This window comes from Electrophorus electricus, chromosome 24, assembly GCF_041902795.1.
Source record: "Electrophorus electricus isolate QZ-2024a chromosome 24, ASM4190279v1, whole genome shotgun sequence".
In the NCBI taxonomy this organism is placed as follows: domain Eukaryota; kingdom Metazoa; phylum Chordata; class Actinopteri; order Gymnotiformes; family Gymnotidae; genus Electrophorus; species Electrophorus electricus.
In genome coordinates, this window is record NC_137520.1 from 7,023,095 (window position 1) to 7,040,567 (window position 17,473).

The following is a 17,473-nucleotide window of genomic DNA, read 5'->3' on the forward strand; positions in this document are numbered from 1 at the left end:
GCTTTCCCCACTTTCTCACCGGCAGGTAGTGACATCGCAGGCGCCATATTAGTGTCGCTGTTGCCATCTTTCTGTTTCCAGCTGGATTCAGGGAGACCTGCTCATTAGCGACACCTCGATCATGGAAATCGACTCACTTCTCGGCGCCTTCAGAGGTAATAAAATAAGCGCTCGGAGTGCAGCGCTAGCAAGGGTTCACGTACGAAAGTGTAAAGTTGATATATTTAAGGTAATGCTGGGTAACGTTAACGCTGCACAATATTAAGACGACCGAAGCTAGCTAGCTTAGCTAAGTAGCTAACTAGCCAGCCAGCTAGATATAGATGGCTAGCTGATTAGCTAGATTGTTTGCCAAGTGATGAGTCCTGCGGTTATCTACCTAAACAGTTACCGTCTAAAACGCTAAAGCATAAACTTAATATATTTCCATCTTGCGCTGGCTACTTGGCTATTCAGCCATTTGACTGGCTAGCTAGCTATTAATATTGTTTCTCAGGACCAGAACCGCACTGGCAGCTAGCTTCCGAAGCCGGCAGTTTGGCTAAGATAGCAAGTTAGCTTTCCACTCAGGTTAGCTAGCAGGCTAACTAGCAGGCTAGCGTACTCAGCTTCCTGCGTTCCTGTTAGCTAGCAAGACAAACTGGCACCGTGGCCGTGCAGTTGGAGCCAGTGTAAGGGTGTTGCTATGCGAGGACAATTAATTCACGTTTTAACGCGTAACTTCGAAAGAATGCAATTGATGCGTTGCCAGTGCTGTCTGATTGTGCAATTCCAAGTTGTCAGCATTTCTTGTTGTTTTAGCAAATGTAACATTTTAAATGCACTAAATGCAATCTGTTTATTGCAGATTTTGAGAAGAAAGGGAAAAAAGAAACATGCCCTATTTTGGATCAGTTTTTGTGCCATATTGCCAAAACTGGAGAAACGATGTGAGTTGTTTTAGCGTTACATACTTTTTCTATAGGGAATTAAACAATAATACAAATGATCACAATATTGCCTTTTTGTTTTAATTGATCTTTAACAGCACTGGTGCTGTTAGTGTAGTTCAAATGGATCTCATTAGCACGCAAACATTCTAGGGAAGTGGAATTGATTTAGGTAACAATTACAAATGCATTAATGCACCATTTTTCCTTTTCGAAGATTTAAAATTCTTGCTGTGTGTCTTAGGATTCAGTGGTCCCAGTTTAAAAGCTACTTTCTCTTCAAACTGGAGAAAGTGATGGATGATTTCAAAGCCTCATCTCCAGAACAGCGTGGTCCTGCCAATCCCAATGTTGAATATATTCCCTTTGAGGAGATGAAGGAAAGGATACTTAAAATTGTGGATGGCTACAGTGGGTAAGAAAAAGTGAATTGACTCAGTGCACTCCTCCTATTTTCTATTATGTGCAAGATATTTCCTAAAATGTGATGCACTCAGCTGTGTGCTTATAGCACCCTGTCATTAGTGATCTAATAGATATGTTAAAGTAAAATGCACCATTTTTCATGTCAAAAACAGTTCAGAATGCAAGTAAAGGGTTAGCCCTCTGTACCGGAGTTTGTTTAAATTTGCAAACTTTTTCACATGATGAATTGTTCTAGGATCCCTTTCACAATCCAGCGGCTGTGCGAGCTACTCACCGAGCCGAAGAGAAACTACACAGGAACGGACAAGTTCCTCCGAGGCGTGGAAAAGGTAGGTGGTATCCCTGAAGCTCATTGGCTGCGCCCGCTTTCACACTATGCGGTGTTACCAGTGCAGTGAAAGTATGTGCACTTAGTCTTACATACTTTCACTTCTTTCAAAACAATGAACCTTGCTGGCCTCTTGTCTTGCAGAATGTGATGGTGGTCAGCTGTGTGTATCCTACCTCAGAGTAAGTAAAACCTTTTTTTTTTTTAATTGTTTTTTAGGTAACCCCCTTCAGATTTGTTGCCTGCCTGCGCATTGTGATGCATGCATCTTGTTACCCTGCCTGATGTAACATAACGTTACTAAATGTTCATGCTCGGATATGCCATTTTGTCTTTGAAGGAAGAATGGATCCACCTGTATGAATAGAATGAATGGAGTCATGTTTCTGGGAAATGCCTCTGCTTTTCCAGATAGGTAAGGGTTAACAGTGTCATAGCATTGTGTGTGTGTGTGTGTGTGTGTGTGTGAGATTCTCAATGCTCTGTTTAGTAGTGCAAGTAGCCGTGTTAATAGATAACATTTAAATTTACTTATTCCTCCTCCAGAAATGTGAATGGTCCAGGAACTCCCAGGCCTGTGAACAGACCAAAGCTCTCTTTGTCCAACAGTGTAGCTTCCAATGGCCTCCCTGACAGCACAGAGAACAAGGAACAAGGTCTTGAGCTGACAGAAAGAACAGTCGAGTAAGTCCTCCAGGCCTGCCCCTTTCCGATCTATTTGTAGCCGTTGGACACACTGCTTCGCTAAAGGAGGAAAGGCACAGTGCCTTTTACTGGATGCCGTCCCACAGTAGGAATCTCCACACGTTAGGCTAACCTTTGTCAAATGTGTGTCTTGCAAAGATGTACCTCACGAATTCTAACCAGGGGAAGCCATGTTTGATATCCACTGAGTGTAAGTACAGTGAGACGCTACGTAGCCACAGACGGCACTTTTATCACACATTAGAGCCAATTATACCCACTGTAAACCTGGGCCAAAGCGACCATTTGTGACTTCCCTTCAGCGATCCCGTGCGACCGGACGCAGCGAGCTTGGGCAGGGCGCCGAAGAAAAGCAAGCATCGTGGGGAGAAGGAAGAGGAGCCGGAGGATGAGGAGGCGAGGCACGACGCCAAACGGCTTAAGTTCGACGATGGCGAGGAGGAGACGCGGGACGAGGCCGGAAGTACAGGGCTGCCCTGTGTCTCGCCCGCCGGGAGCCCCTCGGATTCGCCGCAACCAGTGCCGTGCGACAGCCCTGAGACGGAGGACACTCACACCGTCTGTTCTGACGAGCAGGGTAGGGTCCGACGCTCCATCGTCGCTCTTGCTCAGCGCACGACTTCTGGCCTTTATTCCTCATCTGTAAACTATCAGGAGGCTTTATTTTGGCTGCAGTGCCCTGCTCGGAGCATAATCGCAAGCACAGACTTTCTGGCACATTGTTAAATTGATAAATTGTTGGTCTGAAAGATCCGTTTGTAAGTAGTGGGGATTGGTTTTGGTGACTGGGACTGGCAGGATCTTGAGCGTTTTTACTTTCCCGCGTGCATGCATGTGTGTGAGACTCCAAAAAGGCGCAAAGGTTTTGTGTCCCCGTCTCCTCTCACTACTGACTTATGTAAACTCAGCTGCACAAAGTTTGGATTGCATGTGTAGCTTTTTATGCTTTAATGGTTGCACCTTCAGTAACATACAAGATGCCATTTATAGCAGCTCTGATGTGGCTTAGTCATAGGCGTTGTCGTGTCTTCACATTAAAAGAAACTTCTACCCCGCAGCAGGCAAAAAAAAGAAGCTAATCCACGGCTACGCCTGCAACACATGCAGATCTAGGCGATATTGTAGCTTTGCACATCCAGGTCTTGGCAAGCCCTGCCTGCTGCTGGATATCACCTGGACAAGAAAGCTTTCCACACATTAAAATGGCCCCTTAAATGGACATCATGTACACATTTCCAGACAATCAAACATTTAGGCTGCTTGGAAATCAATAGCTGGCTGCCACCCAGTATAGATTGGCCAGCTGCACTGAATTACCTTTCTTTTTTCTTTCTCTCTCTCTGTACTATATAGAGAAATGTGCATCCTCTTCAAAGTAGTTGGGACATTGTGATCCTTGTGAGGCTGTACCTGAGTAAACATCGTTTAAGGTGTTTCAAATGATGGCGGTTCTTCTGCCTGCTAGCTTCAGTGTCACAGTGGTTTAGATGGCATTTTACTGTCTGCTCTGAGCTTGTCTGCAGATGTATTGCGTTCATTCCTCTCTCCTCAGAACCCTCCAGCACGCAGTCGGAGTCCGTAGATGACGGGGGCAGCCAATCGGAGATGGAACATTCTCCCGGTCCAGCCCAGAGTCAGGACAGCGCCTGTGAATCGGATCCATCAGAGCAGCACAGCCAGCCGGTGGGGGAGGAGCCTACCGAAAAGCAGGAGGCTGAGGAGAAGCTTGACCCAGTAAGCAGTAGCAGCAGTGAGGAGGCAGCATCCACCATGGAGCCTGTGCAAGCCTCTCCCTGCAGTTCCACAGAGCCAACAGCAGAGGGCAGCAGCAGCGCAGGGAACAGTTCAGCCAGCCCAGAGACTGCAGATGACACCATGGAGCAAGAGTGAACACAGGGGTTTTTGCCACTGAATTTTTACACTGCACCATACCAGGCCCAAAGCACCCGTCCTGTAAAGAAACGAGAACCTTGTTACCTTACGCAAGAAGAGGGCATTCTTGTGGCCACCCAGAGAACCCTGACCCTCTCAGGTCTCTACACGCCTCTTGTGACCCCTTCTTTGGTTGGCCACACTGCATTTTGTGTATTGGTTCTGGATAACGTTTTTAACTACTTGAGGCTCGTTGAATCTGATGTGTTTCCTGAGGCTTTTGAATTCCCTGACGAGCCTTCAGTCCATGGCAGGTTTTGTAATCTAATCATATTTCTCACCTCCATCAGTAACGTGTCCTACAAGTGTTGGGATGCTACATTTCATTAAACGTCTCTGTATGGAAATGTGTGGCAAAGGTTTGTGTGTGCTTTTGTACAAGTATACTTCCCATTCCCCCCTCCCCCGCTCCGCCCGGACCAAGTTTATGCGGTGAGGACAATAGACTTTAACCTACAAACTATGGATTAAACATTCCATGGGCATGCCTCTTAAAGCGATACCATGCGGGATTAAACCGTGAAGTTCAGTTCACGGGTGCATTCATTGCAAACCAAAGATAAACCGAATGGAGGATCATGTAACCTGAGTTACTGAAATCAGGCTTTTTTCATAATACTCAAGCATTCTCACTTTTTAAAAAATTAGCCAACAGACCAATGACTTCCTTCTCAACAGTTTTCTAAATTTGCTGTTTACTCGGACACCGTCCAGTTCAGATCTCGTATGGTATCGCTTCATCCATACAGCCTCCGGCACTTGCTTAGTTGCCGACTCAGTTCGGAGCATCTCCGTTCCCTTCTCACGGCATTCACTGCTTTACATGCTCTGGGACGGAGCCTCGGAATTGCATGTGTCTGCGTTTGGAGCGGGGTTAGGGTTAAGTGTGCTTTCACTGTCGACCTGTTGCCCTCTTGTGCAGTCTGTTCAGGCGCTGATGAGTCTTGTAGAATTCCTTGCGGAAATTCGAGGAACAGCCGCTCTTTCCGTTCCCTCATCGCTGTGCTCAGCTTGAGCTCTTGAGCGTCCTACATGGGCTCAACAGACTGCTGTAATGTGCACAGTAGCAGCAAAAAAGTTTCATTTTTCACTTTTATTATTTTTTTTTTATGTCGCTTTTTTATGCTCCCATCTGGTGGAGATTTCAGTGTTTCATGGTGCTGGTAAATGGACTGCAGTGTCCTCGGCATTAGAGAACCATGCACATGTTTATCAGTGTAAGTCATTTAAGAGTGACGGTCATGTTAGCCTGTGTATGTTTTTAACCACTATTGTGCAGTCTTTTTTTTGGCTTTGTGATGTTTGTTTATTTTTTAACATGTTTGTTTCCCCTTTGTTTCCTAGTAAAGGCCGTGCATATAAATGTTCAATAATTCACTCATTAACACATCCCCTCTGTCTTTCTTCCTCTTCAGCATCTGCGCTAACGTGTACAGCCCATCATCTTTCCACAACTCCTTTTTGATATTTAGAATTTTTAAATTTCAGTAAAGTAGATTTTGTAGATTGTAATGAAGTGTTCACGGCTTTTGTGTAAAGTAAAAAAAAAAAAGTGAGCCGAATGCCTAGGCTTTCAATACAGTATTCATAAAAAGCAATAAATGTTAACACTTAAAATGGTATGCTTCATTTGTGCCTGGCCAAGTGGTGGCCGTTAAGAATGAAATAAATTTTGGAATACTGTCACTTAAAACCGTGTTAGATGTGACTCTCCTTTTATTGTTAATATGCTGACCTTTTTTAAAAATAAAAACATTAGTTTGATCCTACTGTTGGTTCTGGGTAGTGCATACACTCCAGGAGATGGTCTTCTCTCTGTACTTTTTTTAACTCGCCTGACGTATCAGCTGTTTCCTCAAGTAATTGCCAGGCACTGTGCGTTGAACGGGGGTGTGTCTGAGCACCGACATATGGAACATGAAACGCAGGTTTCAGCTGCACTGACTCGTTTGGAGTTGAGAGGCCAAAGCAGCCTATGGATAATTTTTGAAAGGGGCAGTTAAAGTTATGCCTAACAGTTATTCCCACTGTGAGGGCATTTGTGTTAAAATGAATTTGTGTATAGCTCATCTTCACATAGCCAGTATGAACCCCCCTGGTCAAGCTATTCCCTCACAAAATTAACCTTAATTTAAAACCCATTATTGTGTCAGACACTAATTAATTACATTTTACTTAGCAGTTATAAATATTTAATATGGGTGATTTATAATCATGTGCAATAATATCTCCAGCAATTTGCAAACGATATTTGCAACAGCTTTTCACATCTGAAATATTGTTTACCATTTTAAATTTAAAAAACATTGTTAAGGAGTGCTCCTGGGTTCTTAAAAAGCTCTCTCTCAAAGCTGATATTTGGAAGTTACTGTCAGATTGGGAAAAAAAGCATTTCCCTCAATTCGTTGTTTTTTTGAACCTCTAACCTTAATTGCATAAAAAACAATGAAGATTCATATGTTGTTTTGAACTTTGAACAGAACAAAAAGTCTTGGATGTTAAAAGTAGTGATGCATTATTTCAGGGGTAAATTTCATGCGCCTGCCAATGCTGGTATATATGAGTCCAATTATCATGGTGGTTGGATTTAACGTTTTCAGCAATTATTGGTGGTTGAGGTCTACAGAGGATGACATTTAGCCTTGAGCTACATTTGCGTGTAAATACACTTTCCTCCATCCTCTACTAAAAAAACCTTAATTTTCCAGATAGGCCATTTATTTATAAGTAGTGAAAACATATCTGATTTTGGTTTGGCAGAATTGCTGTGGTTCAGTTAAAAGTAATATTCGTGGAGGTCTGTAAGAGCCCAGTCTGCAGACCCTTACACTGTGGTGACGGACAGGAGGGGACTGTACATCCTCATTCCATCTGGTGACTTCACACCATGCGTCAGCAGTTCCTGGATAGTCATCCAGTTGTCCAAGATCTTCTTGTTTCTCGTCTTCATCGCCTTCTTGTGGCTGAGCTGAAGGATGTTGGGCTCCCCCTCGTCCCCCGCCCGTCTGACTTGCTGCCCCGGGTGACACTGCCTGGCGACCTCCCTGTGCAGACGATGTTCTCTGGTCTGGGCCACATGCCTCCTGCGCTCCTCTCTGGTCCAGTAGCGGCCCACCTTCAGCTGGCTCGCTGTCTCCTCGTCCGTGGTGGTGCCATAGCGCTCCTGCTGGATGCGCAGGGCCCGCTCCCTCAGCAGCTCCTCCCGGTTGGGCCGCCCGGTGACGTAACACGTGCCGTCGTTGCGGATCTTCACCCTCCACTCTGCCTTGGGCGCTTTGGCCGCCGGCGAGCCCCGGGGGCTCCGGCTCTGGCTGGCCTCGCTCCAGGCGTACTCCACGGCCGCCCTCTGCTGCACCAGGTGCATGTAGCTGCGGTAATGCTGGGCGTGCGCCGGGATGTGGGCGTGTTTGTGGGGCGAACGGAGAGAGGTAGCCGGGCCGCTCCTACCCGAATGCCCCTTTCCTCTCCCCTGATTGGCTGTCCCAGACTCTTCAGAGGGAGCCCAGGTCTTGGTGGGCATGGTCTGTTGTATAGGGGACAGCGTATGCTTAGAAGACGCTGGGATGGGTTCGTGTCTGTGTGTGAAGGCATCTTCACTGCTCCTCTCTGTTCCTCTGGACAGTCCAGTGTGTGGGGGAAGCTCAAGCGCGGGAGATGAACTAGGGCTACTCTCTCCTGTGTTGTAGGCGCTGGAGCTCTCTTTGCCCATTTGCTCCGGGATTCCGGTGGCAGAGCCGTACCGTTGCTGTCCTCTGGTAGCGCCGCCCTCACTGGTACATCCCAGCTGTGCTCCAGAATCCCGGCTCGGCTGCTGGCCTCGGGCCTCCCGCTGGAACCTGCACGCTCGTATGAAACTCAAGCACTCCAGCTTGACCTTGCTTAGCTCTTCATCGAGCGTCCGAACCTCTTGCTCCTCACAACGCGAACTAAGGACGTTACTACGTGACGTCGCGCTTGCAAAGGGAGTGGCTTCGCTCACCAGACATTTCGACTCAAGCAGCTCCTGGAAGCGCCCGCGCTCTAGCTCGGGTTCACTCGGGAACTCCACACCGTCGACAGAGAGAAGGGACTCGTGACTCCAGTGTGCATGTCTGCTGGACAGATGGCCTCGGTCGGAGCCCTGGCTTCTACATGGGCTTAGAAGGGGGTCGGAGGTGAAGGTCTGCTCATCACCCGGGTTCTCCTGCTCGGAACTCTCATCGTTGCGTGTGATCTGGTCCGTGCGGCTGACACCGCTGTCTTTTTTGTGCTGGTTGGAGACAGTGGCCGTGTCTGTAGTTCCTCCATCTTCCTCAGGCTCTCTCTGGATGGATTCAAATCCAAATCTAATGCGTTAAGGGTAATTGCTTCTATAGACTATATAAGAAAACAATTTTTATTACATTATTATCGATGTTATCTATGTTAACCAGTCAAAGCTTTATTCCTTAATATACATTTTATGTACACTTTTGCTGATTGGATGTGCATAACAGAAAAGGTTAAGAGCTATTAGAAGTGAAGCCCTGTATTCAATACACAATAAACCAGATATTGCACAGCAGCTGAAAACGTTTTTTGAAAAATAGCTCAAACAATTTTTGTGCATGCTTTTTCCCCTGCCTGTACCGAATCTGCCTCCTTTGTCAGGGTTTTGACAGAATCTGTGTCTTACCCAGAGGACACATTTTACAAGTGCCTGACATTTTTCCTGCCTCTGACATACATGAGCTGGAAAAGTGATGCTAGTAAAAACCAGACGAGAACGTGCCAGCAGGTCCCTACCTGATGGAGCCGGCTTCCACTGAGCTGTATGGCTTGGCAGTGCTGTGGCCCCGGCATATCCATGTGCAAATCATCTCGCAAATTGTTCTCATCTTCCTCCAACTGCCCGTCATCCTGAGCAGGGCAAAGAAGAACATCTAGTAGCGCTCTCACCTGTTAAGCAGCGAAACTGGGTAATGTTCTTTCTTAGGCCTTCCTGGGCTGATGGTTCTCCACCACACTGGTCTCTGAACAAAATGCAAATTGCAAACTGATACACATGTTGCATATAACTAGGGAAGAACCCAGGAGTCAATGCAAAAAAAAAAAAAAAAAGATAAATATGGATATAATATTCAATAGTATTGATTATTCACTTATCCAATAATATTGAATAATATGGTCACCTTCTCTCACCCTTCTCTCATCTAGCACTGCTAAACCCTCTGGATGAGCATGTATGTTATTAGTACTCTGAAGTTAAAAGAGTTACATTTTTAAATTTTATTCTATTTTTAAAGTTTTATTTTTGACTCTTACCTCACACACATAAAAACCGGTTTCATCTCCATCTTCCGTCTTACAGCATACTGTCAGAGCTGCCAGCTTGTCTTGAGTGGTCGTTCTCGGCTCCACCTCCTAAACAAGAGATAGACGCTTATGAATGCATTGAATTCCAGTTCTTGAACTCAAATAAAACCACTCATGACATTAAAAATGCTTTTAATTAAACTTTAATAGTAGGTGCGCTGATTTATTTATTTATTTTTTAATCAGATTTTTAAAAAGCATATTTCTTTCAATCTATCATTTATTTCTTGCTAGGGTAACAGAGTGGAATAATAGAGTGATTGATTAACTTTATCTCACTAGGAGAAATCTTACTCAGGCGACCACAACTGCATCATACAGTTTACTAACCATACATATAGATCTCAAAAATGTCTTCAAAGAGCAAAACACATTTTGCAGCCATTTGCAATTGGACTCCTGAGCTGGCAAGGGAGTGTGTCCATGTGGACAAGTAGAAGAAATACCTCATGACAGACTTCTCCCTGCCTTGAGCCTTTCAGCCTGTCCTCAGATGAGTACCTAGGGGAAAACATCCCATGGCTGGACCCACAGCTTTCTGCTTGACTCCTGTAATTGAAAATACCGGCATCCTAAATTAATGCTAAGCGCTACAACAGTGCCTTCATTTAACTCTGCAGGTGGCATTTCACACGCAGTGGCCGTGTGCTCTGGACACCGTATGAATCACGGCCTACAGCATTTCCTCTGGCTTCCACTGTAACACTTCAAACGTAACCATGGATGTAACCTTTGTCTCATGTAGGCAGATAATGTGAGTATTAGGAATTTGCTTCCTTTACATGGTTCAGCTGACAACAGGAACATGCACAGGTGAGAACATAGTTTGGTAATGAAAACCTAGGCGAACAGATTACCTTTTAAGCTCACACTTCAAGTCATGCATTGTATACGTTTGAGAAAATCGATCAGACAAAGATATCATCATAAATGAATGACAGACAGCAGCTATAAAGTCGTCAGTTAAGTACTAGATATGATATAACAGCCAATTAATTAAGGTATTGGGGTTAAAATATACAACAACATTAGTTACCTTCAGTTATAACTGCCGTAAACTCAAACAGGCGAAAAGCCGATGAAGATCCCAAAATCAAGTTACTGACCTACTTTAAGCCGCTCATGTGATTATTCCAAAATATCAAACTCATGCATATTAATTAATCATAGCTGTAGGAGGGCACCCCATGCAGGGCCTAGTATATACCAAGAGATATCATATGTAGTCATGTAGATAAGTACACTGGGTTCATAAACATACATTTAAAATGCACTCTGTAAGCAAAATTAATTGGACAAATGGCTGCTCAATTCATTCTTGGCCACCTGTATCGCTGCATTAGTAGTTCATGCACAAGAGAGCTGGGCCTGATTCTAGACCTAGGCTTGATTCTAGGCCTGAGCTTGATTCTAGACCTGGGGTTGATTCTACCCCTGGGGTTTATGTATCATTTGAAGCCTGTCACTTTTAGGAACGCAGGAAATAATGTTATGGACAAATGTGACGTGTCAAGGGAATACAATGTGGACACATGGCTGCCAGTGGATCAATGGGCTTTATTGGTGGCATTGGATCTGGATCACTAGGCTTTACTGGTGGGAGTGCATCTGGATCACTGGGCTTTACTGGTGGGAGTGCATCTGGATCACTGGGCTTTACTGGTGGGAGTGCATCTGGATCACTGGGCTTTACTGGTGGGAGTGCATCTGGATCACTGGGCTTTACTGGTGGGAGTGCATCTGGATCACTGGGCTTTACTGGTGGGAGTGCATCTGGATCACTGGGCTTTACTGGTGGGAGTGCATCTGGATCACTGGGCTTTACTGGAGGGAGTGCATCTGGATCACTGGGCTTTACTGGAGGGAGTGCATCTGGATCACTGGGCTTTACTGGAGGGAGTGCATCTGGATCACTGGGCTTTACTGGTGGGAGAGCATCTGGATCACTGGGCTTTACTGGTGGGAGAGGATCTGGATCACTGGGCTTTACTGGTGGGAGAGGATCTGGATCACTGGGCTTTACTGGTGGGAGAGGATCTGGATCACTGGGCTTTACTGGTCAGAGAGGATCTGGATCACTGGGCTTTACTGGTCAGAGAGGATCTGGATCACTGGGCTTTACTGGTCAGAGAGGATCTGGATCACTGAGCTTTACTGGTGAGAGAGGATCTGGATCACTGAGCTTTACTGGTGGGAGTGCATCTGGATCACTGGGCTTTACTGGTGGGAGTGCATCTGGATCACTGGGTTTTACTGGTGGGAGTGGATCTGGATCACTGAGCTTTACTGGTCAGAGAGGATATGGATCACTGGGCTTTACTGGTGAGATTGCTATAAGCAGCAGCAATATGAATTCAAATGTACAAAACATCTTAGCCACTCATATCCAACCAAATATCTTAAAATGTCATTAGGCAGCACTTTACCTTATAGCAGGACAATAACCTGAACCTTAATGTTAAGATAACTCTGGAAGTTTTCTGGGCGAAAAAGTGGAATATTCTGAGCGTATATTTCATTTTTATTTAGGCATTATTTAGGCATGTGCATTTTTTCCAATTACATATGGGACCCTGAAGCAAGAAGACTAATCGTAAAATAGGGCCATCATTTCCATGTGTGCCACTCAAAAAAGTCAAATTCTAATTCAAAATTATATTAACTCACAGTTTGTTTGTTTTTTAATTGAGTCTGCTGTACCCTGTGGTACACAATCACTAGATACATGGTCACAAACAGTTGCAAAAAAAAAACCTTTAAATACTTTCCTAAAAAATCAAGACAACTTACGCAATGGGAAAAAGGCATTTGTGTTTATCCGGCATGGTCATGCCCAAAGATGTAGTAGAAGAGGCGACATTCACCACTGGCTCTTTGTGTTCCAGAGAGTCACCTGTCTGGGTGCTGGCGTCCACCCCTCTGGGGTCTGGTGACGGAGAGTTGGACGTCTTAGCAGGGGCAGCCCTGCGCAGTACCTCAACCTCAACACGGTCTCTGGCCATGCAGAAAACCTCTACTGCCTGACTGTGTGTGACCAGAGAAAGGTCCTTTCCATTTACCTACAGGAAGAGAAAGTGAGAGAAAATCATGCCACAAGTACGTGAGACTACGGTGATGCCGATTATCTTCACACAAAGCAAATGTTAACACTTATTTTACATGAGAATAAGTACATTAAGATCAGGATCTCAGCAGAGGAGCCATTATACCGAGTTGCCTGTTATATGTGCATTGGTCTGAGTGACATCTCTGTTAAAACAGATGAAAAAGCTGTGGGGATTTACTTTCAAGGCAATCCATATTTTGACATGGAAGAGTCTAATTAATTTGAAAAGCATATTTAGATTGAATGCTGTGGAAATTGCCTGTCTTGAGGTGATGACAAATGTACAATAATCGCGGCATTTGAGTTAAAACGGTAATTTGAAGTCTCTGGTGAGAACTTATGTCATTTAAAAAATTGCAAACAGCTTGGTGGTAACCTGAAGGGCACTAGCCTAGGCCTCGCCTCTAGCATATGAAGACATAATGATTTTGGAAGATTAAAGCTGATTGGCTTTGCGCTATTTTAGCCTAAACATCCCAACATTTAGGAGCTAAGCAATTCTTAATATAATCACAGGCAACCACATGAGTTCGGCTTGATTGGGAATCAATAAGCTGTGTAAATGTCTTTGAATCCCACCCGGAGATAGATTCGCTCCAGTTAAGGCTAATAAGGGAAGCTCTAACTTATCAATGAACGTGTTATTAGTTTCACAGTACAACAGGTTTCCCAGTTTGGAAGTGGAAGACTGTTCAGTCCATACGGAGATTCACTCGTGATCTCTCCTCCATGCACGGTGATGCTGTTTAGCCTGGGAAAGACTGCGTTTGGGCTACTTTAGCGCACAAATCATATTGCACAAACACTTATGCACTCCAGACAGACATTTCTTATATTATTCCACTCTTTATGTTAAATTATAGAATATTAAAAAGTAGTTAGCAAAAGGGAATACTGTTGTATGGTGATGAAGCACTGGCATACGCGAGGACAAATAGAGGTTAGATTGCAGTGGTAGCTACTTATAAAGAGACTGTTGATACAGGGTTAGTGGTTTTGGCTACAACAGACCAAATCGCACAAACAAACAAACACATTCCAAATATTTTGTCTGGGTCACAAACATTATCCCCTCTTCCACAGTAGTGTGTGACACTATCATGACCCTGTTAAATGCAGATAGCCACTGCAAACACATTCCTCCCTTATATTGATATGTCTCCCTGATGTGATATTGGAACATTTTGTCGTGAGTATAATTACCAGCAAGAAAATTAAGATCAACGATGCCTTACACAATTAGAGTGGGGAAACAGTTCTTCAGACCATATAATAAAAATGCAACATATACAACATTAATCTGTATTTAAGTGATTTTTATCTACCTGACAAATCTGTAGTAGCCTGTAGTGTTCCTCTGTGCTTAGTAAAGCACAAAGACATCATCCCCCGATGGCAAAGCAAAGGAGTACACAGTCCCCACAAAGACAGGGATAGAAAAACGGACAGGTCTGTCTGCAGGGACTGAAACAGAAATGTGTGTGTGTGTGTGTGTGTGTGTGTGTGTGTGTGTGTGTGTGTGTGAGAGAGAGAGAGAGAGCACCCTGCTTCTTCCTCACACTCAGCTGCAGTATTCTTTCTGCTGTCTCCCAGTCTGTTTGATGTTAGGCTCGTCACACGCCGGCACGCAGACCCGAGGGCACCGTTACTCGTTACTCCTGTAACGGTAGTAAAGAGTGACAAGGTGGTTTAGCCTGTGAGGAAAGCGTATCTGGTCTCTGCCCCTGCGGCATCTTTGACCCGTGACGCAATACAGCAAGCCGGCCAGGATTACAGGTCAACTGTGGGCTGTACGGATAAGGTATTTTCACTTCTGTGTATTCACTGTATGTTCGCTTAAGGCTGTATTAAGGTGCCATTATGAGGGGCCATGTTATGGCCTGGGGAGGCGAAGATGACATTGAATTCAGCATCAAATAAGCAGCAAAAGATATTCTGCGGACTTAGCGACTTACTGCTTACTACAGACCCTGCACCAACTCCAGTCTTCATAAAACCTCTACTTTTTATTGCGTTTATTATTTTAAAATTCCCCTGCAAAGTATTTTGGACATACTTTTTTGCCCCTTGCTGTGCTCACCTCATTATTGGCTGATTAATCAAATCCAACTCACTAACCTCACAGGCTCCTGTCAAAAAAGTAATAAAAGCATGTGCTGTAATTCGGCCCATGCCGGCGTAAGTGTGTCTTAGTGGGAGAAGTTGGGCACATTTTTTAATATCTACTCAGCCTTTAAAGTTTAAAATTGAAGGTATTATTTTCAAGCATTACAGTCAAGCGATATCTGCTAGTCCTTATCTGCCTGCTGACGGTTGTATTATGCATCTCTTGCTCCAGGGACATAATCTCAGTAGTGTGCTTAATGTCCCTTCATGCTTGCTTCACAGCTCTATTAACCTAATGAGGATCTCTGCTTGTGAGTCATATATCACAGGACAAATTCCCATAGGCGGCGCTCCAGTTTGCTGTAGCGTTTGCACGCAGTGATAAGACCCGTGCCAGTTTAAAGCAGAGACTCCTGTCAAATGCTCTAGGGATTTGTGGTGCTCAGGGTAGACAAAACACAAAAGAGCAGTGAGAGTTGGTTTAAGATAAACCATGGCAACCCCCAGATTTACTGCTCTCCTTTTGGAATTCAGTAAACTAAGCTAACTGAGCTAAGCGCTAATTGAGCTGCAATCATGGTTAATTATAGCTAACGCAGTTCATTAAATTGCTTCATAATTGATTTAATTCATTCTCCAGAAGGCTCATTATCAGTCCGGCATCTCAAAATGTTTTAACTGTTATGGAATGATGGAGGGTTATGGAATTCAATCAGACAGAATGCAAGCCACCATGCATATCATCTTATTTTTCCAAATCTTCCTTTAAGCTTGAACTTCAAAATCAGTCGGTTTAAGAACTGAGTAATGCCTCTTGCATGGCAATATCGTCCTGGGAGTTGGCAAACTCATGAATATTATAAATGCTTGCAAGCAAGCAAGCACTTGTGCCAACCTAGATATGTCACCTGCAGCAACTTCAATTCAATGGTTTAATCAATGGACATAAAGAGCCAGTGTGAAATTTTGCATCTCAAATGAATACCTCCCCTACTTAACAGTACCAGAGAGCTGGGTACCCAAATCTACCACCCTAAAGAGAAAACATGGGTAGGCCCGCTGAACAATGTTCTAGATAAGAATGACTAGTGCAATGCATGTCTTTTTCCTGCAGGGGTTCTACAAATTACGGCGTCCGACTGCTTCCGTTATATTGGCACTGCCTACCTCTGTGAAAAACAAAACAATTATCATAATAACACAGCAGCAACGCTATGCCCAAGGATCCAAGCCTGAGCTGTAAACATCTCTTAAACATCCGTGCACGTGAAGACATGCCACAGCGCACGTCGGGGAAAGCATGTACAAAACATGTGCGTGAACCCATTACGCCACCTGGGCCAGCGTGTTCTGGTCTCTGGTTTAACGTGCTTTCAACATCGAGGAAAACGGTCCACATCAGCGGGCTCAAACCAACAACTCGCTTTTACATCCTTGCCTGGCTGTGCTGCGAGATTCCACAAAATTCCTTCCCCATGGGGCATTTGTGTTCTAGACTTATTAAAGCATCATTCAAACTCTTTATTCTGGCTCAGTTGTTAAAATCCAATTCTGAATGCTATAAGGAAAAACATTATCCGTGACAGATGAACTATATTAAATAAAGTCAGGAGCTGTTTACTCACAGCAAATTATACGAGATAGAAATGGTGTTTGCTTGTAACACATTTTTATCACTTGGCAAACACTCTTATTCAGAGAAACTTTAATTTTTATCAGTGTGATGCAGGTTGGGAATTAAATCCATGACCTTGATGTTGCCAGCACCTTGCTTATCTGTTCTACCCCATGAGCTACAGGGGCCAGAAAAAGATTTAAAGATAGTCCTAACATGATTTTTACTGACAATAATCTGCTTATAGTCAGTTTTACTGTTTCAGGAACACCCGATTACCGAGCACGCTACACGATTAGAATATGAGTTGATATCATTATAAAATCTAATGATGATTTAGGCAGACTAAACGATGAAGTTTGGTTTAGCTTGGACTGGTAAGATTTTCCATTGACAGCTACTCCTCAAATCCCAACCTTAAGGTCACAGAGTTGCTGTCAAGGGCTTCCAAGCAGAGATACTGGTTGACGTCCGACCCAGCTGGAAAAGGTCTACTTAAATTGGCCTGTTGGTACGACGGCTGGTAGTTTAGCCCAGATACACATCAGAAGATAAATGTGAAAGGAAACTCTTTGTTGATGGTCCAAAAAAAACCAAACAAACAAACAAAAAAAAACAAAGAACAAACTATACAAAAGTTCATGTTAGATGACATGGCTATGCTGTCTGGGTTCTTTTGCATTCAAATAGAAAAATGATAAAGTAAACCACATTTCACTTCTGTCTCCTTAGACCACCAGGTGACCTGAATATTGTAATTTCCCAGTCTGCAGAAAAACAGCACAACACATGGGGCATGTAGGAGAGTGGCTAAGTAGCTAAGGTGCAAACCTTGACTGAACCATCTGGTTCCACTTTACAAATCTCCATTTACTCAAGAATTGATTAAAAACATACTAAAGAGCGAATACAGTTTATTTCAGTGTCTAAACAAGGCGCTCTTAATAAAACAATAACAAATTTGACTTAAGCATTCACAGTGACGTTCTATA

At 44.1% G+C, this 17,473-nt stretch overlaps 2 protein-coding genes across 4 annotated transcripts in view; one reads left to right on the forward strand and one right to left on the reverse strand.

Annotated features, from left to right (window-relative positions):
- On the forward strand, positions 1-6,089 carry ppp4r2a (protein phosphatase 4, regulatory subunit 2a). Of its 2 annotated transcripts, none has more exons than XM_027017933.3 (9): positions 1-155; positions 848-929; positions 1,174-1,344; positions 1,591-1,684; positions 1,828-1,865; positions 2,024-2,098; positions 2,230-2,367; positions 2,691-2,965; positions 3,941-6,089. In XM_027017933.3, exons 1-9 carry the CDS (start codon positions 122-124, stop codon positions 4,276-4,278), a joined length of 1,245 nt encoding a protein of 414 aa, XP_026873734.2. In that variant the 5' UTR covers positions 1-121; the 3' UTR covers positions 4,279-6,089. The 2 variants fall into 2 exon arrangements, with proteins under 2 accessions (XP_026873734.2, XP_081563026.1); XM_081706900.1 differs by having other exon boundaries at positions 2,293-2,367.
- Positions 5,827-17,473, reverse strand: part of pdzrn3a (PDZ domain containing RING finger 3a) — a 22,617-nt gene continuing 10,970 nt past the window's right edge. For both annotated transcript variants that reach the window (XM_081706899.1, XM_027017904.3), the window contains exons 4-8: positions 12,445-12,713; positions 10,101-10,203; positions 9,604-9,702; positions 9,085-9,198; positions 5,827-8,623 (exon numbers count right to left, since the gene is read on the reverse strand). In XM_081706899.1, the coding sequence (XP_081563025.1) occupies positions 7,145-8,623; positions 9,085-9,198; positions 9,604-9,702; positions 10,101-10,203; positions 12,445-12,713 (2,064 nt within the window). In that variant the 3' untranslated portion in view covers positions 5,827-7,144. The remainder of the gene's footprint in view (positions 8,624-9,084; positions 9,199-9,603; positions 9,703-10,100; positions 10,204-12,444; positions 12,714-17,473) is intronic.